This window comes from Colobus angolensis, unplaced genomic scaffold (genome assembly GCF_000951035.1).
Source record: "Colobus angolensis palliatus isolate OR3802 unplaced genomic scaffold, Cang.pa_1.0 Scaffold393, whole genome shotgun sequence".
Classification (NCBI taxonomy): Eukaryota; Metazoa; Chordata; class Mammalia; order Primates; family Cercopithecidae; genus Colobus; species Colobus angolensis.
In genome coordinates, this window is record NW_012117299.1 from 1,112,049 (window position 1) to 1,127,050 (window position 15,002).

At 42.5% G+C, this 15,002-nt stretch overlaps 1 protein-coding gene and 1 long non-coding RNA gene across 2 annotated transcripts in view; both read right to left on the minus strand.

The window, feature by feature from the left end:
• NXPE3 (neurexophilin and PC-esterase domain family, member 3) overlaps positions 1 to 1,890 on the minus strand; it is a 36,100-nt gene extending 34,210 nt beyond the window's left edge. The window contains exon 1 of the mRNA XM_011955030.1: positions 1,552 to 1,890. Coding sequence (XP_011810420.1) covers positions 1,552 to 1,644 — 93 coding nt within the window. The 5' untranslated portion in view covers positions 1,645 to 1,890. The remainder of the gene's footprint in view (positions 1 to 1,551) is intronic.
• Positions 1,891 to 4,474: 2,584 nt separating this feature from the next.
• Positions 4,475 to 7,818, minus strand: LOC105521013. Its single transcript, XR_001003205.1, has 3 exons — positions 7,360 to 7,818; positions 4,963 to 5,143; positions 4,475 to 4,593 (listed from the first exon to the last, which is right to left on the minus strand). It is a non-coding gene; the product is annotated as an uncharacterized LOC105521013 (long non-coding RNA).
• Between the last annotated feature and the right edge of the window lie 7,184 nt (positions 7,819 to 15,002).

Sequence of the window (15,002 nt, forward strand, 5' to 3'; positions counted from 1 at the left end):
TTTTTTTTTTTGAGACAGTCTCCCTCTGTAGCCCAAGCTGGGGGGCAGTGGCATGATCTCGGTTCACAGCAACCTCTGCCTCCCAGGTCCAAGTGATTATCATGCTTCAGCCTCCGGAATAGCTGGGATTACAGGCGTGCACTGCCACGCTCACCTAATTTTTGTATTTTTAGTAGAGACGAGGTTTCACCACATTGACCAGGTTGGTCTCGAACTCCTAACCTCAAGGGATCCTCCCACCTCAGCCTCCCAAAGTGCTGGGATTACAGGCATGAGCCACTGCGCCTGACCTAGGTAATCACCGTTTAATGGGTAAAGAGCTGCAGTTTGGGAAGATGAAAAAGTTCTAGACATAGATGGTGGTGGTGATTGCACAACAATGTGAATGTACTTAATGTTACTCAATTGTACACTTAAAAATAGTTAAAATGACAAATTCTATGTTACGTTTATTTACCACAAAAAAAAATACTTTAAAAAAAGAGGAGTTTCTACAATATCTAGACACATCATCAACAGCTTCCAGGTAAAGGAACTATCGGTGTAGGATTGGTAGTGTCTTATATAGTAAAACATGCAAGAACAGTTTAAGCAAAGAAAAAGGAGAAGATTTACCTAGCTTTTATGCCTTAAGCCTATTTCTAATAGGAAATCTTTAACAGACAGTTTGACAGAACTACTTCACATTCTCCAAAGTACCTAACAAATTTTACTCATAGCGCACAGAAAAAGATCTGTAGGACTTTAGTGGGCCCATTTCACAGTGAGATTAGGTGTTCTGCTAAAAACCACAAAGTTGATTCCAGCAGGAGAAATTTTTTTAAAAGCCTATGGCTTGACTTTTAGAGCATCTTATGCTAATAAGACCCAATAAGAAAAGAAATGCCATAATTAAGTTGGATATGTAATCTGAGAAGTACCACAAGCCAACAAAACAAAAGGACAGCATCCTTTATACAGAAACTCCTCCATAAATTTTGGTTATATAAGTTCATATCGGGGCTGGGGCCAGGGAAGAAGGAACACTACTAAGTACCTTCTTAGTAACAGGCCCTTGTGAGGGGTTCAGTAAGACATGGTCCCCGCCCCTTAGTATCATCTAGTAATCTCCAAAACAGACTCGTCTGCCCCCTCCCTTGAAATAGTCCTTCAGCTTTTCCGGTAGGTCAACTAAAAGTTCCCCTCCTTGAAGAGGTTTTTCCTTTATCACTCTAAAGCTATCCTAGAATAGCTCCCTTTCCTTATTGCACTTTTCACCATCTCCAATTATCATTACTATTATTATGTGATTATGATTACTACTATTCTTCCATGCACACTTATAATGTGAGCTCTAGAATGAAAGGCCCATAAGTGAAGAAATGTCTTCACTGTACCCTCGGTGACTAGCACAGTATATAACCATTGTGAGCACGCAAATACTTACCAAATAACTGAAAACAAGAACTGTGACTACGATAAGCTTCCGATAACCAAATTTTCCCAGGCTAGCTAGCCCCAAATCCCCAGATTCGGCACCCTTAGTTATGAGGGATTATACTGGGTACTCACCTCTACCTGAGTAACATTGATGACCAGCACCACCACCATCAACACTGCAAGCAGACAGCAGAAAAGCCGTAGTTTGAAGAAATTGGTCCACATTGTCTGGCTGTGTCTTGTTCACCCATGGCCAACACCATGCTACCTTCACTCTTTAAAATTCCATGTCTTTGTTTTTCTGAGCTGCAGATGAGCTTTCAGGTTCCTTTGCTTCTATCCTGCTAGTACCCTTAAGAGCTCTTATGTAGAGGAGAGACTGCGGTTGATTCAAGAAGCACATTTTTCTTCAAAGAGGAGAGATGAGAGAACATCACCAATTGCAATGGCCTAGGGTGGGGTGAGAGGAAAAACATCACACTTCCTCTTCCTTAACCTTATCTAAGGCCCAAAGTCACAAGGAGAAAGCAAAGAGACAGAGCACAGTAACGTCTTTTCATTTCCAGACAATCTCAAAGTTTCCTTTTCCAGTGTCAGGCTTCTGTGTAAATACATTATTTCCCCTATTGCCTATTTAGATTTTAACTTTGAAGATAGCAAGGAAGTATGCCTTCAAACTCAGAAATTGTGAAATAAAAGCAACTGTTAAATTTCTACAGAGACCTCAGTCAATAAAATCACTTTCCTTCCCCTTCCCTTTAAATTATGTAACACTGCTACATTAACCACACTTAAAGAACATGAAGAGGAAACTGTTTTCATGAAGAGCTCTGGGATACTGTGAAAAGCATCCTGACATTCTCTGGAAAACAGTAAGTGCCACCCCTCTCATACAGACGTATGGTAGGAGATGCGACACACTCTTTACACTCTTTAGGTTTCCAGCTCTCCCCACCGCATATGTGGTCCTGATGCTCCCTCAGCTAAGTAGTAAGGCACAGGAGGACACACACCTGCCTGGAAGATGTGGGAGAGGAAAGTCAAGCTTGAAAAATGGGTAACAGGATCCCAAAATCCTTCATCACACCTGCTAGAGGCAGGGGACTTCAGAGTCAGCCGTGCCTAACTGTTCTCCCACGTAACAAATTCAAACGCTCTTTCCACTTGCCATTTCGATACAGGTAAACAGAAAATGTCCTAGTATTCTATCCCCAGGAAGACGTTCCATGAAGGGCAGGACACAGAAATAAAGGCAGAAAGGGTACAAAATCATGGTGCAGAGTATCTTAGAACAGCTCAGCTGCATCAACTCTCCCCTCCACTTTGTGTTGGACCTGGCAAGCCCCCATTCTCTCACTCCTCTGCCTCACCTGTCTGAACCAGTCCCAACCACAATGACAATGCCCATCAGCTTCACAAAGGAGACAAGGGTGAGCCATTCCAACAAGCTCTCCACCCTCAGAGTTCCCACAGTACTTATTATTTTCACTTCTCAGCTGATCGCTATTTGTATTTTTTTCTCCCTCACGCTCCATTTGTATTTCTTATCTCTCAAACTAGACTATACCAATTATGACTAGATTTTTTTAAAAAAACCATGTATCAGAGAAAAGCAACTTAATGATACTGCATCACACTTTTCTGATTTGCTCAAAGTACTTAGTTCTTTACATGGTACACAACGATTCAACAATCTATGCAACAAATAATTATGGAGGCCTACTCTGTACCACACACTGTACTAAGTGCCAGAAATTCCCCTTGAAAAACTTATGCTCATATTAGACAAGCTGTCAGTACCTTTTTAAGGAGAAATAAATCCACCAGTCCTGGCCACCTCCACAGGGATGCCAGGAACTGTGAAAGACTGTGCTTCTCCATTTCCTGACCCCAACCCCTCCTCTCTCCAATATCCAGGCACTCATTCACCTCAAACTGTCTATAACTTCTCAGAAGAAGCTGGCTGTAAAATAGAGGGTAACTGTCATCAGGGTCCCAACTGTTCTGCTATCGAAATCCTTCTCAAAAAGTTGTCCATAAAAAAAAAAAAAAAAAATCAAGTTTCCATGATGGCCAGAGAGAGAAAAGACCAAAGATGGTAGCCCACAGGAATTTAGTTGCACCATATGCAGGTGTGGTCATGGGTTGTGTTGGCACAAGCCATTTAAAGGACATCAGAGTGGTTCAGCCAGGCAGCAGCAGCACACAGCTGTCAGTGATGCAGAAGGAAGACAAGGGCAGGAAACTCTAAAGCGAAAGAACTACAAGACTAGAGGCAGGAATGCAAGAAGCCCCTCACAGCTAGAGGCTTCTACTGACAATAATTTAGGATGATCGTGCCAGGAAAAGACCTGACTTTGTGCTATAAGTAGAGCACTGACATTTGAGAGACCACATTTGTACACCTAAATAGATGTTGTGTGAGGCACACTACACAGACCTCTCTTTGAGAAGATATACACTAGGCTGGGTACAGTGGCTCACACCTGTAATCCCAGCACTTTGGGAGGCCAAGGCAGGTGGATCACAAGGTCAGGAGATCGAGACCATCCTAACATGGTGAAACCCTTTCTCTACGAAAAATACAAAATTTAACCAGGTGTGGCGGTGTGCACCTGTAGTCCCAGCTACTTGGGAGGCTGAGGCAGGAGAACGGCATGAACCCGGGAGGCTGAGCTTGCAGTGAGCCGAGATCACACCATTGCACTCCAGCCTGGGCAACAGAGCAAGATGCCGCCTCAAAAAAAAGAAAAAAAGAAAAAGAAAAAAGAAAAGATATGCACTAAAATTTTAATAGTTGTCACCTCTAGGCAGTTTTTGTTTTCTCCTTTATCTGTATGTCCTAATTTTTCACTGGGAAATGAAAATCACAAATACAAAGAATAAAGCTGGGCCAGGCATGGTGGCTCATGCCAGTAATCCCAACACTTTGGAAGGCCGAGACAGGAGGATTGCGGAGACCAGGACTTCGAGACCAGCCGAGGCAAGATACTGAGATCCCAACTCTACAAAAAAAAATTTTTTTTTTTTAATTAGCTGGGCACGGTAGTACGCACCTATAGTCTCAGTTACTCAGGAGGCTGAGGTAGGAGAATTGTTTGAGTCTGGGAGGTCGAGGCTGCAGTGAACCATGATTACACCAATGTACTCCAGCCTGGGCAATAGAGCAGGACTCTGTCTCAAAAAATAAATAAATAAAATAAAGAATAAAACCAATTTCTAAAAGTAAAAATTAAAGATGAGACATAGGAGAAACAAAGCATTAAATCATATCTGTGAAATCAATTCAACTTAAACTGAAAGATTTCTAAGTAAAAGAAGAAACCTAATTCACGGCATGAGGTGACTGTAGTGTAAACAACAAACTATAACAAGTTTCTGGTATTTTCCTATAAACATAAAACCTACGCATTATAACAAGAAAGCTATTTGCAAGGAGCCTTAAAATCAAGTAAGAACAACAGTGTTGGCAGGGAATGATTCTAGAAAAAAGTTCCTCAGATTAACCAAAATAATAAAAATATATAATTCTATGTAATTTACCTCTTTTGGAAATTTTCCAAGAAGAGATGTTTACTGGAACTAGAAATTAGAAGTTACATCTAATATTCCTTCCAGCATGAAATTCTGAACTCAGCCAATTTTGGTCAGAGGTCCTTATTTTTTTCATGCCACATTTGAAGCACACATCAATGTTTTTTTCATTTTTATACAGTTCTTCTTGCTGCAACAAAAATATGCATATGATATAAAGGTTAAAGATATTGAAAATGAAGTAAAGAAAAACATTAGAAATTAAGAGTTCAATTTTACAGGCAGAGATAACTATACATGATATAGTGGGAGGAGTGGGCATAGGAACGTTTCCTTTTCCTTACTAATAAAAAATAGCAATTGTCTATTTAAATACATTAACTTCAACCTGGTAAATCACTCTCAGACCTTGGCAGAATGTCAAAACTTTATAAATAGCAATATAAGTGAAAAAACATAAACCAAAGATAAAAGCTCCAAATGTTATTTTTCTTAAAAACTATTATAATTTTGTAGTTCAATGATCCAATGATTTTGTTTCCCCTACAGAAAAAAAGGGGTATCTGTACAGATCTAAAAGTTATTATTCAAGGAATCTAAACTTGAGAGATGCTGTTTTCAAATGTCAGACCACTACTTACTCATGCTTTATTTTTATTAATATGTGCAAAGGACAAGCAAAAAGTTAAATGCATGCTCTGCCTTACATGTGGAACCCAGTATTTGTTGGAAGTGTTCTGCCAAGTTTTTGTTAAGCCTACTTCCATATCCAGGACTCATAGTGGCCAATCTAACTTCTTTATGGCCTGTAACAACAACTCCAGACTGCCATTAGGATTCCTACCCCCATCTCACAAGAGAATTACAAAGTAGTCGCTTACATTATTTGGAATTACAATTGTCAGTAACACAAATGAAATTCCTGAGTTCAATACTAAACAAAGAAAATCAGACAGCAACCCTATCCTCTGGGGAGCTAATGTTCTCAGGCAACCATTTCACAAAGATAATATATTAAAGGACAACTGCATAGAAAGTGTCCAGTTTCTGAGGCAGTCCCTATCCTAAATACTCTGACCTGTTAGCCACATAAATGTAATTGTACTAGTCACAGCAAGTCTCTGGAACTTTAATTCAGAATATATAGTTCAGAAGAATAGTAAGAGACAAAAGCAAAGATTTACATGGAAAGTATCTACACTTAATAAGCTTCTATTTCAAACTTTGCAAAGAGTCGCTGTATTTCATAGGATGCTGAGTAAGACCATGAAACAGGGCAGGATCTAAAGAATGAAGAATTGGAGACCCATCCAGGATCCCAACAATGACGGGTTAACCAAATAGGGTCAACCCTTGAAAAAAGATGAAGCAGGGGCACTAGTCTGCAGGACTTGTTTCCACAGATTCCATTCCTCCTCCATGTCCCCCAGCCTCACATGCCCAAAGTGCTGACTCATCTGGACTTCCCCTTGCCCTTCTTTCAAAGCAGGGCCCCATGTATTCATGGAGGTTACATGGCAGGTGGAGAAGTAATAAAATCAGTTACGTAAGTTACATCGTACTAAGTGCTATTTTTAAAATATTGAACACACTGATAGGTTGTGGTCCTCAACCCTGCATGAACATTAATCATCATCGTGGAAGCTTTTTAAAATACAAATAACTGGGCCCCACTCAACCAATTAAATCAGAATCTGTGGGAATAGGCCCAAGAAGCAGCTTTTTTTAAAAGGGTCCCTAGATGATTACAACGTACAGCCAAGTGGGAGAACCACTAGCATAGAGTGGCCAGGGGCTGTTATTCGTTTCAGTTGGTAAAAGGATGGCCTTTTCAAAATGATGTTTGAATTGTAACTTAAATTGTCGGGTCAGGACAACCCAATTCCTGGGCAATGGGGACGGCTAACCCCACTTCAGTGATTTATCCCTTCGTTTCCTTTCTCAGTAACAAATAACAGCACTCTACCAGCCCCAAAGAGATTGTGAGGATAACAGACATGGGAAAAAAAAAAAAAAAACTAAACAAAGTCAAAGAAAAGCTGAACCCAAACACTACAGAGAAATAGTATGCTGCTGCCTCCACTCAGACAATTATCAGGGTCTGGGAGTCCTGCCAGTTTCAAATATACCCTGATGTTCCAAATGATAATTAACCACAGTGAGGAGGGGGGAGGCCCACCACAGCAGTGTGGTTCTTTATCTTTGGGAAATGTGGCAACAATCCCCCTTTAACGTAAATCATGAAAAGCAAATAAAATTTACTATTTTGCACAAATGTTGCATAAATCCTGCCTCGGAACCCCTCTTATCACCACCCTAGTGGCCTTCGATCAGGCAGAAATGGGCAACAGGCCAGGGTCTCCATATCACACCTTGTAAAGTTACACTCGTTTCTCCCCATACGACCTGAATCTGATGTCCCCAAACCGCAGCTCAGTAAGGCCAGAACAGTCCACCGTGTGACAGCAGCGCCAGCCAAGAGGCAGCCGGTGCCCAGAGCAGCGATGAGCCGAGAGACATGAAATGAGCAGGGAGGCGTCGCCAAGTGCTCCGCACCGGGTTAGTGAAGGTGCCTGGGGGACAGAAGTCCTTCGCTGAGGCGTGGAGGTCCGAACTGCACCCAGCTGTGCCTTTGCCGCATGTCGAGGAAACTGAGGATGGAGATGCTCGCTCTCAGCCCCGCCCCGCCCCGCCCCGCCGGTACTAGCCTCGGCTCCTGCTTCTCAGCTGCGACGCTTTGGCAACCCAGGGCTCCAACTCTGCCTACGCCATCGACTCGGACCTCCCCTCCCTGGCCCCTGCGCCCCTAGCCACGACCCCGGGGGCTGCACCCCTCAGCACGGGGCTGGGGACTCGGGAGCAGATGCGCGCGGAGAGAGGGGCTTCGCAGTCAAGGAGAGAGCTAGATGAGCCGGGCAATGGGTCGCTCCACCCGCAGCGGCCCCTCCCGACGTCCGCACACAGACCACATCCCGCACTCACCTCCGGGACCCGCCCGCCCTTCGCTCTCCGGGGGCCAGGGATCCTGACGCCCCGGCCGGTCGCCGCTGCGCCAGGCCGCTAGCCCCCCTCTTCCTCACCCCGCGACGTCTCCTCACCTCCGACCCCCGGCTACGATTGGTGGAGCTTCGGCGGGGGCGGGCCGAGGGCGTTGACTGACAGCAGCACGCGCCGGGCGGAACCGACAGGCCTGGAAGCGAAGTTGGCACCCTGGCGCTCCACGCCGCCGAGCTCCCGCTTGCGACGCGACACTGCAGCTGTCTCCCCGCGGCCCGAGGTCTCGCCCCTCTCGCGACCCAACTCTTCGTGACCTTCGGACATCAGAGTTTCCTGGGAGCATTCACCTACCTCAAGGCTTTTCGCTTGTCAGCGAAAGTGCCCACAACCGCAGTTGACTCTAGTGGGGCAGTCTTTCCTGTGCAGTGATGGAATTTATTGTGCCCTGAACCAGAGAAATGCGATTTGCCAAGTATGATCACGGATATAGCGGATCCTTGAATTTTTTCCTTGCTTTGAAATTAGTCAGCAACTTCTATTCGCCGGTAAAACTGCCCGTTCCTTTTACTCTCACTGTATATGATGTCGGTCTCTTGGCAAAGCATACTTTCCCCACCCCCCACCATCCCAAATTCTGGGTTATCCTATTTTGGACATTTTCCTAACTGGTGAAACGTCGGTGGCAGTTATGTGAACTTCAGGAACTGAGAGGAGTCCTGAGAAGACACTTGTTCAAGAAACCAGAAGGGATTGCGGTCTGCACCGTGTTTCTCTGTGCTCGGAGCACAGTGGGGTTAACACAGGTCCCAAAAGCAGGCCTGCCCCCGGACTATTATCCCAAGGTTTAAGAAAAATAATTAATATATATGACAACTAAGTATTTTTCCATTTCTTGACCATAATGGACTCTGCATGCTCATTCGGGTGTTTTCATGGCAGGCCTGCATCGTGGGCAACCAGATCCGTGAATAGGATAAAAGGAAGTTCTGTTCCAGGGTGGAAGATCTCTTCTGTAGTAATGATCTGATACTCCTTCTTCCTCGAGGAAATACAGCACTCTGGTACCTTTTGAGAACATAAAAGGTAGCTTCCTTCCGCTATCAAAGAAGAGCCCCATATACTAGACCTCTGCTCTGATTATGCTTTATCTCCCAGTAGGATCCCCCACCTCATGTACAGTTTGGCTGTCTTACAACTGGTAAAATACGTAGGACAAGATGACTTCTAGGTCATGGTTTTGGACCTCATTGACCCCATTCTCCCCCAAGCACTCATAACCCTGAGGCATTTGAGTGATCTTACCTATATTTACCTATATTTTACAGTCATAACCACAAATAAGAGCAGCCCCGACCAGAAAAGCCCATCCATCACTACCAGTTTCTTAAAAGATTTCTCACTGCAAAGTTCCCACACTCCCACCTCAGCACATTCAGTGAAGAATACTGTCACGCACAGAGTATGCACTTTGGATCCTAGCCTACCTGGATCTGGACCACAGCTTTGTTTCTTACTAGTAGTGCCATCCTAGGCAAATTACTTAACTTCTCTGCATTCATTTCCTCTACTGTAAATTGGGGGCAACACCACTGAATGTTCATTTATGATCATCTCACAGCCTGTCATGGTGGTTCACACCTATAATCCCAGCACTTCGGGAGGCCGAGGTCAAACAGGAATTAAAAGAAATTAAAGAATGTGTAAGCGAAAACTCAGTTGATAGAAAACCCAATTCCCCCGGAGAAAGAGAAAGAGATAGAGTCCTTTAAAAATTAACTGCCTGTTTTTCTGTGGCTAGTGAGCCTTATCTCTCCCTTTCTCAGGCATTGTGAAGACTGCATCTCTAGCTGTGCAGCTGCAAGGTCTCTAGGCAGATAAACTCAAGTCGTAAAACATGCTGTTCCTTGAAAAGTAAGAAATGATGTAATGCATGTCTCAATTGAATAACTGCCTTTGTGTCTCGCTTCTGTAATATGCTTCCCCCTGCACAAATCTCCCCCCATCCCACAAAATGCTTAAAAGGTAACCGGACTCTTTGTTCAGGGCTCAGTCTTTTCGGCTGTTAATCTGACTGGGTCGGTGCACTTAAATAATAAATAATAAGTTTCCTCCTCAACCCCTCAGTCTCTCTGATTCCTAAATTGTCCCGCTGCAGAGGCAGGCAGATGGCATGAGCTTAGGAGTTTGAGACCATCCTGGGCAACATAGTGAGACCCCATCTCTACAAAAAATATAAAAATTAACCAGGGCCAGGCACAGTGGCTCACGCCTGTTATCCTAGCACTTTGGGAGGCCGAGGTGGGAGGATCACCTGAGGTCAGGAGTTTAAGACCAGCCTGGCCAACATGATGAAACCCCGTCTCTACTAAAAATACAAAAATTGGCTGGGTGTGGTGGCACACACCTGCAATCCCAGCTATTCAGGAGACTGAGGCAGGAAAATCACTGGAACCCAGGAGCCAAGATCACGCCACTGCACTCCAGGCTGGGCAAGACTCCATCTCAAAAAGAAAAAAAATTTACCAGGTGTGGTGGTGTATACTTGTAGTCCCAGCTACTCAGGAGGCTGAGGTGGAAGGATAGCTTGAGCCTGGGAGGTTGAGGCTGTAGTAAGCTGTGATCGTGCCACTGTACCAGCCTGGGTGACAGAGCGAGGCCCTGTCTCAAAAAAAAAAGTTTATATGATTATATGAAACCAAAGGAACTGGTCATTTCTGTCCCATCTGCAAAAGTGGTTTAGACACTAATGTTTATTAATGCTAAACTTGATTATCTAAGAAAAACAAAGCATAGATCTAAGCAAAACAAAGAATAGATCTTAAGAGTAGACAAAAGCAAATAAACCTGTCTCTGATGTCAGAAGCTTGAGGCACAAGCACATTAAGTATTTTTATATTTCTTCACCACAGCGGACTCTGCATTCATTCAGATATTTTCACGAAGGCCTACATGCATACTCCTGAGCCCAAGTCAGTTCCTCATTCAGTTCCTTTGCTTCCCCGCTTTGAACAAGTCACTGAAATTTGAGCCCCAAGGCCATCTACCTACTGAAAATTAGGTGATCACAGTCACATTAGGTACCAACCACTCTGTTCTAAAACACCATGAACAGTTGGAGGACACTGCCAAGGGTAAGAGACTAAAAGGGAGAGAGGTAGTTGATGTCACTATTGCGTTGGTCCATGCTCTCAAATTAATGGACGTATTTTCCTTTTAAAAGTCATAATTGGCTGGGCGCGGTGCTCACGCCTGTAATCCCAACACTTTGGGAGGCTGAGGCAGGTGGATCTCCAGAGGTCAGGAGTTTGAGACCAGCCTGGCCAACATGGTGAAACCCTATCTCTACTAAAAATAAAAATAAAAAAATAGCCACACACCTATAATCCCAGCTACTCAGGAGGCTGAGGCAGGAGAATTGCTTGAACTCAGGTGGTAGAGGTTGCAGTGAGCCAAGATCATGCCATTGCACTCCAGCCTGGGCAACAAGAGCAAAACTCTGTCTCAAAAAAAAAAGAAAGAAAAAAAAGTTGTAATTAATGATGGCTAATCTCACATGCAGTTTAGGGAAAAATGAGATCGTTGTTTCCTCCACTCTTGATTTCTCCAGTTCAGTAGTCGCCAAATCAAATTTCACTGATAATCGAAATAACATCAGTAGCTTTGTTTGTTTGTTTGTTTTTGAGATGAAGTCTCGCTCTGTTGCTCAGGCTGGAGTGTGGTGGCACAATCTCAGCTCACTACAACCTCTGCCTCCTGGGTTCAAGCGATTCTTCTGCCTCAGCCTTGACAGTAGCTAAGATTACAGGCGTGTGCCACAACGCCCAGCTAATTTTTTTAATTTTTAGTAGAGATGGGGTTTTTTACCATGTTGACCAGGTTGGTCTTGAACTCCTGGCCTCAAGTGATCCACCTGCCTCGGCCTCTCAAAGTGCTGAGATTACAGGTGTGAGCACTTTGGGAGGCTGAGGCAGGTGGATCATGAGGTCAGGAGTTTGAGAGCAGCCTGGCCAATATGGTAAAAACCCATATCTACTAAAAATACAAAAATTAGTAAAGCATAGTGGCACACACCTGTAGTCCCAGCTACTTGGGAGGCTGAGGCAAGAGAATTGCTTGAACCTGGGAGGTGGAGGTTGCAGTGAGCCCAGATTGCGCCACCGCACTCCAGCCTGGGAGAAAGAGTGAGATTCCGTCTCAAAAAAAAAGAATATCGATCAGGCATTTTGTAGACTATCCTTCAACTTGAATTTGCCTGGTGTTTGTTTACTCATGGTTAGACTTGGGGGAAGAATACCAGAATGAAATGTCTTCACTGCATCAGATTAAGGAACATGCAACATGATTTATCACTGGTGATGTTAACCTTGATCATTTGACTGAGATGTTATATGCTACGTTTCTCTACAATAGAGTGGCTAATTTTCTTTTTCCATACTCCATCTGTTAGTAACAAGTCACTAAGTCGAGCTCACCCTCAGGAGAGGGAAATTAAGTTTTATCTTATGAAGGAAGGAATATCAAAGAACTTTTGGGTACATGTTGAAACTACCATAATAATCAATATATATTTAAGGGAAGATACTTTGAAGCTACACAAATATTCTGTCTCTTCTTATAGTTTTGCCCACTAATTTTGATATTCATCAGTGGATTTCTGTTGTAGCAATTATTATAGTGGTTTTCTAATGGTGATTTTCTTATTTCCTTCATTCTTTCTGGGTTTGTTATTTGGAAGTCTTCTGTAAGAGTTGTCCTTCTGTACCCTCTCTGAAAGGACTAAAAAACTAGAAAAAAAAAATGAAAGAGTTGCCCCTTCTTCTCCAGCTATTCATTTATCTAATAGTTTATTTACATCAGGGTGCACTCATGGATATTTATTTTATTCCTTGATTTATAATCTGTTATTTTGCTGCTCAAATTGTTCCAGCTTTTGCCATTGGGACCTCTTTCAGGTTGGTTCATGTGTCTTTTTTACATGCTTGATCATTTGTTTGCTTATCACTTCCTTACTTTCTGGCACTTAAGATGTTCTGGGATCATTTTTTTTTCTTTGCCTCACCCCTGGAATCAACCATTTCTCCAAAAAGCCTTGTTCCCTTTTATTGAAGAATGGTGGAGACCAAGACTTGGGTGCTAGATGTGCTCTTTGCTACTGAAGGATCAAACTTTCTGGGCCTGTACGGAGCTAAAAATGTACATGTGTATACTAACCCATGTGTAAACATATACACTGTATCTTTATACTTATATAAACATATATATATACACATTTATATTTATATAGATATATATGTCTATATTTACTTCCATAACTACCTGTGTAGACATGAGTTCATACTGATATCTCCAACTGCAATCCAGCACCACAGGGTTCATTCCTGAATTTCTCCTTTGCATATTTGTAATTTCTTTTTCTAACAGTGAGATACCTGGCCATCATTATCTATATTTACTTATTTGTTCAAGCCTAGTATAGATGCAGTTACAGAATAGACAACCTGTACCCCTGTAAGAAACATTTACCAACCAGAGTACAGTGTTCCTATACGGTTCTTTTTGTCTCTAGCTCAGTGAGGTTATGTCATAAATTTGTAATACAGTTGGTGTCATTTGTCATAGTCCACATTCCATTCTGAGATCCCCTTGACATCCTCAGTAGAGATTTATTTTTTGGAAAAACTTGAAAAAAGTTCAGACTTTGTAATGTATTGTTCTATGGATTTTGACAAGTCTGTAGACATACGTATCCATCATCACAGTACCATACAAAAGAGTTTCACCCTAAAAATTCCCACATGCAAGCCCTTCATAGTCAATCTCTTCCTCAATCTCTAACAACCACTTATCTATTTTCTCTCCCTATAGTGTTGCTTTTTCCAGAATTTCATATAAATAGGATCATACAATATGTACTCCCTAGATTATGATTACCAGAAAGTTTGGGAACCAATACTCTTGCTAATTCAGATACTATCTGATGAAGTACCAACATCTACTTCATCACCAAACTGGGAATCAGCTTCAATTGTTTGAGGGGCAAAGAGGTTTTTTTTTCCTTCAAAGATAGATGAAACAATACAAGAAAAGCTTTGCTGTCCTACTCCCTTTCCAGAATATGGACTTCCACTCCCACCAATTTGAGTTGTATTTGTTTGTAAACCAGTTTATTCCAGTTATAATGTGATTATAATCATATAATCTAAGTACTTATAACGTGAACCTTTGAAATCTAGTGTAAAAAGAAAAAATATTCAAGGAAAACAAAGTTGAGTGTTTCGGAAAGACTCAAAAGTGAATTGCTTAAAAAGGTAAAAAAAACTGCAATTGAGTTAGGTACGGGCAAGAAATGTGTCAAAAATCAGATGGAGAAATTATAAAAACCTAGAAATATTCTGCATTCCAATGGCTTTATACATGTTTTTAAATTCTTACTCTATTTTAAAGAAACTAAAAATGGAAATTGTGCATTATAGGTAAAAGACACAGAACTACAGAGCATCTATACCCAAAGAAAACAACAGTAGAAAAAAACAAAGGACTCAAACACTACCTGATTTCAAGACTTAGTATAAAGCTATAGTAATGAAGACAATGTAGTATTGAAATATAAACAAATAAATCACTGGAACAGAAGACAATCCAGAAATGGATTCATACATATATGGCCAGTTGATTTTTTGCAAAGGTGACAAGGCAGTTAAATGGGGGAAAGGAAAATCTTTTTCAACAAATGGTGCTGGATACCTGGATAATAATATGTAAAAAATAAAGAAACCATAAACTTTATCTCGTACCGTATAAAAATTTAACATGGGCCGGGCGCGGTGGCTCAAGCCTGTAATCCCAGCACTTTGGGAGGCCGAGACGGGCGGATCACGAGGTCAGGAGATCGAGACCATACTGGCTAACACAGTGAAACCCCGTCTCTACTAAAAAAAAAAACACAAAAAACTAGCGGGGCGAGGTGGCGGGCGCCTGTAGTCCCAGCTACTCGGGAGGCTGAGGCAGGAGAATGGCTAAACCCAGGAGGCGGAGCTTGCAGTGAGCTGAGA